General features: G+C 39.1%; 1 protein-coding gene across 2 annotated transcripts in view; it reads right to left on the bottom strand.

The window, feature by feature from the left end:
* LRRC2 (leucine rich repeat containing 2) overlaps window positions 1–11,566 on the bottom strand; it is a 67,086-nt gene extending 55,520 nt beyond the window's left edge. For both annotated transcript variants that reach the window (XR_011323452.1, XM_069777508.1), the window contains exons 1-2: window positions 11,380–11,566; window positions 727–872 (exon numbers count right to left, since the gene is read on the bottom strand). Coding sequence is in view for 1 of the 2 variants with exons in the window: in XM_069777508.1 (XP_069633609.1) it covers window positions 727–851 (125 nt within the window). In the remaining variant the exon portion in view is untranslated. The remainder of the gene's footprint in view (window positions 1–726; window positions 873–11,379) is intronic.
* Window positions 11,567–12,002: the final 436 nt, after the last annotated feature.

Here is a 12,002-nt window from a genome sequence, read left to right as displayed (position 1 = left end):
AAAGCAGAAAATGAATGTTATTGCTTTGTTCTCTTCTCAGAGGGAAAAAATGATGTCATATATTTCCAACATTGCCAGCACAGTATAATATTTCACTGTCTCTAATGAGAATGAACATAAAGAAACAAAAATAGTGCTTAAAGAAAACATAAATTAAATATAATAAAAACAATAACATGATTAGTGGGTGTAAGCATTATAATCAAGGCTTTCTTTAATATTTGGCCAAGAAAAAAATCCCCTGATAATTCTTTTATTTTATCCTCTCTCTCTTATTCAGATGCAATTGTATGTGTCCATTTATTTAATTCCTTTTGCTTCTCCTGTCAACTTAACAAAAAGACTTAAAGTATTTCTTAGTACTGAATTTTATGAGCATGTTTTCATGAATTCCATAATAAAAAGCCATACTTTTATATAACATATAAGCAATAGAAAGGTAGAAAATGTGTTATTTTTCTCTTCAAATTAAATCTACACAGTAGACAATAAAATACACTATTAGTAAATCACTATCTACCTAGGAAAGAGCATGGACTAATGAAATACGAGCACAGTTTGTGCTGCATTTCTCTTACAATCGTCTGAGGAAAGGAGGCAAGAAATCATTGAAATCAAACCCAGAAAAATAAATTCTAAATCATATGATAATGCTTAGTATATGGCAATGGTAGTAGGTAATAATAATGGATTCCATTAAAATGAACAGCAGAAAAGTTAGCTTACTTCTCCAATGAGCTTTTTTCTAATCTTTCTTTCTCTTTCCTCTGACGTTCTTTGTTCTTCTTGACTCGAGTTTCCCACAGTCCTCTTATGAGAGAAAAGTCAAATATTATCACCTGATGCCCCATACTGTCAACATTAAGCTTCTCCTGCAAGAACAAACCATCATGAACACTTCAGGAAAGAAATAATGAGAAATAGAAGGAACTAAGACAACACATTTCATTAAGATATCTGGGAAAAAAAAGTCATAAGAAATGCTAACATAGTATGCTTTCCATCTACCTCATTTGTTGAGGGTTTTGTGCTGGCAGTAATCAATGTAGCATATAATTGACTTCTACACAAAATCTGTGACAATGGCTATATGTTAATTTTTTTTTTTTCCTTGCACTTTTCCCTTTCCAACATAAAGACACAGTTGCAAAGAAATACTAATTTGGTTAAGTGACACTGATTAAAAATAACTTTAAAGACTTTGTATTTTTAACAATTTATGTAACTAATATTAAAATGAGAGCTCATAAAAAGCTTATTCATTGTAAATCATTCAAAATCACTTCATCTTAGATGTATTGATCTTTATGCACCTAAGCTATCCTGTTCCAGTGGAATTTGGGAATTTCCAGTGTTTGCATAAGTAGGTGCTTATCTGTGAAAGGCATTGAAAGACCAGCCCTGTAATATACAGTGAAAACTTACCTAAGGTAGAGATAAGGTGAAGGGTTTGTGAACACATGGTCCCCATTTATTAGTATGTGTAGAATTACCTTCCAAAAATTGAAGCCTTGGTATCAATATACTAGTTTTTGTGCAGTTAAGAACTGAGCTGAACTGGACCTTAACTCGCCAAGCTTTCCATATTCAATTAAAACCACAGAAACTTCTTGCAGGAACCTTGCCCCTACTGAAGGCCATGACAAACGTCTCATTCCCTTTAGTAGGCATAATGCTTGAGCTTGGCCCATGTCCTAGTTTCAGCCGGGATAGGGTTAATTGTCTTCCTAGTAGCTGGTACAGTGCTGTGTTTTGAGTTCAGTATGTGAAGAATGTTGATAACACACTGATGTTTTCAGTTGTTGCTCAGTAGTGTTTATTCTAAAGTCAAGGATTTTTCAGCTTCTCATGCCCAGCCAGCAAGAAAGCTGGAGGGGCACAAGAAGTTGGCACAGGACACAGCCAGGGCACCTGACCCAAACTGGCCAACGGTGTATTCCATACCATGGGACGCCACATCCAGTATAGGAACTGGGCAGTGGGGGCGGCAAATCGCCGCTGGGGGACTGACTGGGTGTCGGTCGGCGGGTGGTGAGCAATTGCCCTGCGCATCATTTGTACATTCCAATCCTTTCATTATTGCTGTTGTCATTTTATTAGTGTTATCATTATCATTGTTAGTTTCTTCTTTTCTGTTCTATTAAACCATTCTTGTCTCAACCTGCGGGTTTTGCTTCTTTTTCCCAATTTTCTCCCCCATCCGACTGGGTGGGAGGGAATGAGTGAGCAGCTGTGTGATGCTTAGTTGCTGGCTGGGGTTAAACCACGACACCCAATATGAACGCTACCTTCATTTTACAGGAGGAAAAAAAAACACTGTAGTATCTTTAAGAACCACAGGAGATGAAGATCTCAGATTTACATCTTGTGAAACACAGTATGACTGGCAACATAGTGTTCCTTACTGAACTGTAGCAATGGTTCAGTATCAATAAAGGAAACAAATCACCTACTAAATCACTAAAGCAAGTATAGATACAAATCTTGATAAAACAGGTAAAAGTGTATTCTCTTGCTTGGAGTCACTGGTGAGGGTACAATCATCACAATACACTGTTTTTTATTAAATGCAGTTAGATAGTCTGCAGAGGACTTCTATCATGCTTACTTCTTTATAAAATGGTTTGATGAACCACTGCAAACAAGTCTTATAAACAGAAGTTCGAAGCCTTTAAAAAAATAATTCCTTCTACCAACATAAAAGCAGAGAAAAGGAAAATCACTTATTTAAACTTTGCTTGAGGTTTGATTAGATACCACATTTATTATACCAGTCATAAGCCTAAATAAAAATTAAAAAGGAAAGAAGGAAACACCACTGGACCACCTACTGGTCATTTAAAAAGCTATCTGCCCCTCCTTTACTGGGTGTTTTCAAGCTTGTATCTATTATTTTTTCCTCAGACCCTACTGTGATCATTTTTTCCAAGCTCTACATCCTTCAACTGGGGCTATTTATTACCTGTCCTTCTGTTATAACACTAAGGAAGAAGGGGAAATTCTTTTCCCCTCTGCATTTTTCCTCTTCTAATTTTGTAACTGTGCCTACTCTCTTTCATCCCCTTTCACCAGTACCTCTCTCTGTAATGCATAAAGGAATAATTTCTTCTGAGCCAGCAAAGCACCCTCATGTCCTCTGGAAATGTACAGCATGGAATAAAAAGTATTATGCATAGGTACACCAAAAGGAAATGTTCCTACCTGTCCACCTTATTTGTCATCTCAGTAAGAAACACCCTTACAAATACCTCCAAGTACTGGCACAGAGACTGGTCGGACACCAATATTCTTCTATGACATAGCCTTCTGTATCTTAAGATGTTTATATAAACTGCTATCTTTGCTGTTCATAAAGCTGCTCCCATTGCTTGTTTATCTTTACGAGCACTAACAAAGAGGCAAAAATAGTTCCCAACCTATCTGGAACGGACTGCTGACAACAGCCGAGTCAAAACCCCATTAATAGCAGTGTAATGAGAATGGTGACCTTATTCTCAGTGGAAAGTTTTATCTATAATCAGCTTCACCCTTCTTCTAAAACATGTTTACTGATAATTTACAGGAAACTGTTTACCGCACAAAATAAAACATTCTCCTCTGCTGCCCAAATCAAGAAACCCAGTGACAAGGACTTCTCCCTCACAGGAGCTGCAGGCCAGCAGTCACTCTGCAGGATCTAATTCATTTTAATAGACCAATTCATAGCAGCGTGTTTTGGTAGAAGGGTTATTGCAGGAGCTGAATTGCTGAGAGACAGTGAAGTGGCAGCTGGACACTTGACCTCTGTTGGAACTAGATGGCCTTAATCAACACAAAGTCTGAATAAACTGTGAAAGTACTCTATTTCCTTGACTTGTTCCCCACCTTCCTGTCTCCCAGGTTAAGTCATCTCTTCTTTATTGAGACACTGATTTATTAGACACTCAGGTTGGAAAAGTTCATACAGATTTTATCCACATATTGGATTAGGCTGCAATGCATCAGGGCTTTTCTTCGATGGTAAAACCAAGCAGAGGAGGAATGTGGGTGGGAAGTGAGAGGTGTCCATCATAACTCCTCAGGACTAACCTCTTCAGAAGGAGCAAAGCCACAAATCCTGATCAGATCACAGGGCGGCTAAGGCTTTAAAGGTATTCATCAGGACAAATATGAAACTTTGTTGCTATCTGCAACTCCGAAAAGGTCACCCAACAAGCTTTGCAGGGCTGCTGCTTTACCACATTTCCTAGTCCAAAAAAATGGGCATGAAGGATCAAGTGTGATGACAGAATGTGTATTTCCCAAAGTTCAGGTGCCACCATTTTCCTGACAATGAGATGTTGCCCAGAAAAGAGCCCGGCAAGCTGGCAGCAACTAGATCTATGTGTACGTTCTTCAGGGTGTTTACTCATGCATGACAAGAATTTGCAACAGAAGAAGCAACTACCAACAATAATTTCCATTTCTAGAAAGACATAAGGGTGTACCTGGTCAAGTTCACATACAGCAGTTGCTTTCTTCCAATCATTGGGTTAGGCCTGCACAATAAAACCCAAAGCTATCATCTATTAGTCACAGGTGGGAAGTAACATTTGGGTAGAGAAATACCTCATTATAGACTTCTTTCTAATTTCTTCCCTCCAGCTGGCATTCCACACCTGTGTTCCCTCCCATACTTAGGCTCTTCACAGGTAATCACTATTAGCATTTTGCCTGTTGTCAGAAACCACAGCGCCAGTGAGGTTGGAAGTGGCCTCTGAAGGTCACCTAGTCCAACTGCCCAGCTCAAAGCAGTCACACACCCAAATCTAAAGAGACTTCAGCCCCCTTCCTCTTCCAATTTTCCCATCCTTTTGTAATTCAGCATTGCTCCTTTCACATGCCATAGTCACACATGCTTATTAAGGACAAGTTTTGGTCATACCAAGCTTTGGTGAGGATTACCTGACCCACTAATATGGCAGTAAGTGAAAAACAAAAACTGTACTCAAGCTATTTCTCACCTAAGAAACAGGCAACCTTGCGTTCATTAAGGACAAGTCCTGACCACAAAAGCAACCATCACCTGCATCTGCAAGGCCCTACTTCATAACTACACTGAGTTTGCAGCTTAATGCCCTCTTCCTTGGGTGACACCTATGTCTAAATTATGCTGTAGATCATAAGCACTCTTAGATGATGCATGGTTATAAGGTTCATTCAGTCTTCAAAGTTATTAGTGAGATAGATCACAAGGGCCAGCCTCTTCAGTAATATATGATAATGAAAGCACAGTGCTTTCCAGGGTAAAAGGGTTCAGGAACATAAATGGAAGGCAAAGATGTCATTTACACAGGAGTCACTTGTGGAGAAATTAGTTCTCTGTGCGTGTCTATAGAAGCAAATAATCTTATCCCTAGCCATTTACACCTCCCAAGAAGTAATCTACAAGGCCTTAATCAATATCCTTAAAAGGCAACATACTGGGAAGTCAGTCTGATTTCTTATCTTTCTCATAATGGTTAGCTCAGAAACAAAGCTGGCCACTCAGGGTACATTTCTTTTTTTAACAGTAGCAAGAAAATAAAAAAAGGGGGGTTTTATAATAAGCATCTGCAATATTTGGCAAAGTGATGCTAGAGCTTTTAACCAGAGAAACTTGTACTAATGGCAGAGGAAAGAAGTTTCCCTTTGCTTCACTCCTTCCCTCTTTTTATACTTTTCTTAAAAAGAAGCAGAAGAAAAATAACATTTATCTTTGAAAAAAAAAAAATCTGTTTGAACTCCATGGCCTTTGCAACATCTTCTCTTCCTCAACTAGCCAGTTAGTTCATCTGCAACCTTGCCCCAGTTTTCATCAATAAGAGACTCAAAAGAATCCTTATAACTAGCATTTCCCCTCTTTACATTCTAAACCACAAATTCATATTTCTTCCCCCAGGTCTGTACTTCTAGTCTCAGACACTATGACCCACAAACTTTTCTCAATTTCACCCTTCTAGAGCCCTGTGCCTTCACTAAATCACCAAAGAACCTTACCAAGCCCCTCTCCTCAGCAAGTCTCTCAGCCTAGCCCTACTGCAGGTCTCATCTTAACACTGAAACCCATCTTTACTTCTTTCCACATGAATTTAACAATCCACCACCTTTCTGGGCCAGCTGAGTTAGGAATAAGAGCTTGCTTACATAAGAGTACTCTTTTGCTATCAATATTTGGGTTTAGGTCTCTCATTGCCTTGAGCTATCCCTGTATGCATGGAACAAAACAATTGCTTTACAGACACTTCTGTGAGATTTCTGGTCTTAAAAAGACGACATCATTTCTTTACAATCTTGCAAAACTTTTATTCATTTAACTGTATATATAAATAGGCCTATTAAAATCAAACACAGTCCCTTATATGTATAAGGATATTCTTAAGCATTTAGAAGATTAGGTGGCAAAAAGCCAAAATCTTAGTGATGATACTCATCGTGTGTTTTCATTTAAATGGTACATTAATGCCAAATGTTATTGCTAGTAAAAGCATCTGCACGTATTATTTTTATTTTATCATTTATATTATCATTTGTTTTATTTTGTTATATAAATTCACCTAAAGGTATGCAGATAGTTCTCTAACATCTATTTCAGGCTTTCTTCTTTAAAAAGTAGGAGCACCCAGGAGCTCTAGACCAGAATCTATTCAGTAAGGTGTTGAAAAACTACAGAAGAAAAAAGAAGATATCTGCCTTGTAAAGTCTATAATCTTTATTATTTTCTATTTATTGTTATTCATGTTGTTGCTACAAAGATATGTGTACTTCACACCATGTAGACACACCAGTAAAATTGGAGACATCTAGTATGCTACCCCTTAAATTTCCTTGCTCCCTTCAGCTACTGATATCTCCACCCTTTGTTTACAGCTCTGCCACAGACCTGCCAGATGTTGCCACAGCCATCTTTGACAATAGCCAGTGATCTCATGACCACTTACTTGTATTTGTTCCCACTTGGCCTCTGAACCCAGAGCAGGCATTTGACCCTTTTTTTTTTTTTGGGGGGGGGGGGGTCTGGGCTTAATAAAAAGGGGGGAAATGATGATTTGCAATACGTCTGGGAATGTAAGCAACCTGCAATATGGAGGAACTCTCAGGCAACTGGGTTTTAAAATGGGACTGCCTTTTGGAAACTCCTGGTGTTTAATGCTGAAGGAGTTTGATCTCAGTTACCCGTGCCTGCAACACAAGATGTCATGGTCTGCCTCATCTTTGAGAAGCAAACTGTTTAAGGATACATAAGCTAAAAGTAACACTGAATTTCAGACAAAAGGCCTTCCGCAGAAAAGAAGTGCTCTTCAAATCAGAGCTTCACTGATTGAACAGTTTGCAGCCTTTCTGCACTCATCTTGGCATTTGAGATATATCAATGTATAGATGCACTGAGGAGCATACTACAAAAAATTAAGGACAAGGCAAGGTCTTCTTTGGAAAGGAAAGTAGTGGAGCACAGGGGAAAGTGTTCTTAGATATGATGACTGTGTGGCCTTCCAGAACTAACTGTACCAACTATTCTATGGCTTTTCCCTGTTTACCAACATTATCTCTGTCTTGTCTGGGCTGGGTTGAATACAGCCAGTCATAAGCCAAAATTATATTTGCTTTATTATACTACAGTCTAGCCTCCTCTGAACATAGCTGGGATCAGTGTTAATGCTGGCCAACTTGCCTGTGCACAGTGTATTCTGTAGAACAAGTTCTGTGTCTTCTTTTGAGTCTGGAAGATGTCCACATAGTTTTGGTACTACAGATACAGCCAATATTAGTCTCTGTTACAGCCCTCCAGAGTTTGTATGGGGCCTGGCTGCCCTCAATAACAGCAGTGTGTATACTTTCCTTTGCTGCTTTATATGAGTTACCAAATAATTAATGTTTTGATTTCTTCTATTTGTTCACTTGGGTCCTTTTTCTTTCAGATAATCACTGTGGGAGATCTGCTACAATCTTATGAATATTACTGGCAGGATTACATAGGCGAAAATGTGGGTCAATGTTATTTTGTACCAACCCTGCAAATAATTTCTTAGGAAATAAGCTCTCTCACACTGTGCTTCAGAAGGATCAAGTCATTTATCTCACAAGTCTTTAAATAATTCAAAGGAAACCTGACATTTGGATAGCAATTGAACACATTTTTTGTGTTATCAAGGAAAGATTAAATTACAGAAACATGCTGTGATTGAAAGAGCAATAGAAATAGTGACAATGTTCGTAGCATATGACTATATTGTGCTAACTGTGCACAGCTTGTAAGTGGGGTAGTGCTTCCTTATGCCACTTCGGGAGTGGGAGAGGACTGATAAGCAGGAAGCTGCTCTTCCCTACCTAGTCTTGCTGCCAGTAACAATTTCTTGTTGTTCTACACCAGCAGGAAATTTTCCTCCCTGCTAGTTTGGCTGATTTATCTGTCGCTAGACTTGCCAAATGTGCAGATTTGACAGTCGGAGTTTCAGGTCGGGGATCCAAGTTAGATTGTGCTTCAGATCATATATGCATGCATGTGATGGCTGGGTCCTGGGGAGCACGTGGGCAGGGCAAAGCTATGGATCACAACAGGTGCCCCCCCGAAGGCCCATGTCCGCAGAGATCCAGCAAATGCAGCTGCACCACGAAATAAATAGAAGAGGAAAGGGACAAGCTGCTCCAGGGCTGGAGAAAGCAGTCCTGACACCTGGACACAAGCCCAGATGTTCTGGGAGTTTGAAATGTTCCCTCCTGCTCTCTCAAGAGCACAGTCTCAGCCAGCGGACTCCTAGATAAACAAACACAGACAGACAGTGACACTTTCAAGCTATTAATTAGTCCAGCTTTCACCGAAGTTAATTTCAGAAATTAGTGTCTTTACATAGCACAGGGCTTAATCCTGAATGCTCTGATGAATCAAGTTCTTTCTGACTTTTCTGCTTTAGCTATTTCATAAAAAAGGCATTTAAGAACAGAATCTGACATTAGCATCTTTCACACACAAATAAGTAACTTCTGCATTGTTTACATACCACAGCTGAGAGAGCAAATATGTCTTTTCTTAACCTACTCCTTATACTTCAGGTAGAAATAACTATGAACATCATAAAATTAAAACGATATGTTAATATAGATATGCAAAGGTTGAGCTTGGTTTCCACACATTTTTATGTGCATATTTCTCTTTGTCCAGTTGGCAGCACAGTGTCTTACTGACAGTTTTCATTAATCAGTTCCTATTCTAGATGTAAATTAACCAGTCTCACAAACAAGATTCCTCTTTATCACAGAAGTCTTTACATCTCGATTTTTAGACAATTTTTCACAGGGTTATTCATTAATTAGGTCTTTAATTATGGATTAATTAGCAGCTGAATTACAATATTCCTTATACTTCCTCAACTCTTGTAGCACTAATATGTTTGCCATCAAGCACGATAGATGTTACATATGCAAGGGGATTTATTACAGATGTATTCCCCTAGCACTTCAGTGAGCTGACTAATTATTCAGAGTGATTCTTCCACTGACAATGAAGCTAATGAAACACTGGACTGACATCTGTGACATAAATCCATCCTTTTTTTTTCCACTGGGCGTTGCTGAAGAGAGGTCTAATTCTCATAAGATTGAGAGAGGGCTGATGTATTTCAAATGGGCATGTATTTTAAGGCTGTTTCTTGTCAAAGGAAAAACAGTAAGCTAAAAAGTGTATTACATATTTTTAAAGGTGGTTGCATCTATGAACGTCACTGTAGTCAGCAGGTGAAAACAATTGTCTTAGGTAGTAGACAACAGAGTCCTGGGAAAGCTAGAGCATGTGTTAAAGATTGATTAAAGACACCCCATTTAATGACTCATAGGCAAATAAAATGGCACACACAGTGCCACTGAACAAAACATGGAGGTTTTCATATACAGTTAGAGTATCTTAATTAAGCATGAAATCTTAGTCAGACTTTTTTTATGCCATCCGGGTTTTTAGCACAATGTTTCATTGACTTATTCTCATTTGTCATAAGGTTAATGGACCTGGACCATTCCCAGGAAGTGAGGCTACTACTGTTACCTTATGTGTACAGGGTCCAGCCTCCAAAGTTATCTATGTGGGTGACAGCATCATTAATGTTATTTTAGACTCACTGTCCTAATTGAGACTAGCCAAAGACCCTCAAAATTTTGTTAATTTCCTTTTGCTCCCAAGGGTCCATTTTCCATGCTTTGATCTAAGAATCAAATGCTATTACCTGTGTCTTCCTCTACTGCAGAAGGAGAGCAAAAACCTATGTCTGACCTATGGCATCAAGCTCTTAGTCTTATTTCCAGTGTCAGCCACAAGATCCTTTTACTCATATAGTGAGTAAAATGCTCATATCCAGTTCCTAAGCAGTCAAATTCTATGATTTAAGAAGACGTGGCAGACAATTTAGATAAGCAAGAGAAGATGCTGCTTTCAGCTACTTCAGCAGCCAAGTTAATTTAGCTCAAATAGTCCAAACCCCACCACAGGGTCCTGAGGTGGCAGCTGTATTTTATCAGCTCTCTTCCCTCACCACAGCTGTGTCTTAGTCTTTCCCACAAAACCTTCTCATGCCTGTGGATAGGAGACACACGGTGGCATGGACAGATGGATATCCTCATTGGAATAATTCTTCACCTTCTGTCTGAGAAGAGCAAAGTGGATGAAACTCTGGTAGGTTCTACCTCTTTGGCTAATAAGCATTATCATCCATCACTGATGCTTGAAATAGTGCTCAGTTAACTACTATTGAGAGGAGGAGAGCTGGTCAGCACCTTTTAGCCTACGGAAAGTAACATGTCAGAGATAGCACAGAAATACTTATGGTAGCAATAACAACAACAATAATGACAATATTTGACTTTAAATGATAGGCTTTTTCACCAAAGCTTTAGCAAGCTAGATTTCCTATACCAGTTAGATTAGCTGTAAGTGGCCTTCAGAAACTGAAGTTCTATAACTCTTTTTAAATTCCAGTCTAAATTTTGACAGACAACAAAGATAAATGACCAACCTCTCCAACCATTTTTTTACTGAAAATCATTCTCACATACGTCCTTGAGTTGTAATAGCATGGATCTATTACAACTGAGTCACAGAGTGAGCCTTGAAAGCTTTCCTAAATTATAAAGTTTGGGTTTGTCACAGGTGTAAATCTACTTAGAGGAACTACATACGGGGAGAATCTTACTATCTTTAAGGGTATCCAGCAAACACACCACTTTGGACTAACATTCCACGTTTCAGCTGTTTTTCCCGTATACATTAGCACTTAAAAATCCACAGCACAGTAGCAGCCACAAAGACCTGATAATGACTTCCCACTTTCCCTGCCACTTCCCACCTTGACCTCACACACCTGAAGAAACACAATAGTCAGCAAAACCGTCACTTACCAACTACTAAAGAACACTAGTGTCCAGAGCTCCTGAGTGCGCTCTGTGGTTATTCAATTTGGGACACTGGGGTTGTTTATAGCAGCAGCATAGCTCATGGCCAGCCAGACCTGTTTGAACCTCACAGCGTGACTAGCCTTCCAGATGTACTAATATGCTATATTTATAAAGTGATAACATGATCTGTGGTCTTACAGCAGACACACGGGCAGGATAAAGTGTCTACACTGCGTGACTCAACATAGGACAAGAAACAACAGCGCTAGGGCAGCATCTCATTTACAGCAAGGAAAGTGTGACAGAGCTAATGTTACTCATGCTTATGTATTTTCCTTGGAAAAAGGCAAGGAGAATCAAAAAAAATTAACATAGTCTGTATTCCTCTGGTATGGACTATCTCTTCCTCCCCACGTCTAGGCAAGTGTGAGAGATAAATAGACACATATGCACACAGACACTCACTGTGCAGCTGCCAAGAGTAATTGATTTACAGCAAATTCAGCTTTTACTTGCTGATGATAGCTCACTTTTTTTATGCCCACTGCTTGTTATTTATGTCAGTATTCCTGCTTAGTGTTGCCCCATGGTCCAGCAGGGCAGGGCTGTGAGGAGCTGGAGACCAT

The sequence above is a fragment of the Haliaeetus albicilla genome, chromosome Z, assembly GCF_947461875.1.
Source record: "Haliaeetus albicilla chromosome Z, bHalAlb1.1, whole genome shotgun sequence".
Classification (NCBI taxonomy): domain Eukaryota; kingdom Metazoa; phylum Chordata; class Aves; order Accipitriformes; family Accipitridae; genus Haliaeetus; species Haliaeetus albicilla.
Note: the sequence above shows the minus strand (reverse complement) of the source record. Positions and strands in the feature narration are given on the sequence as shown.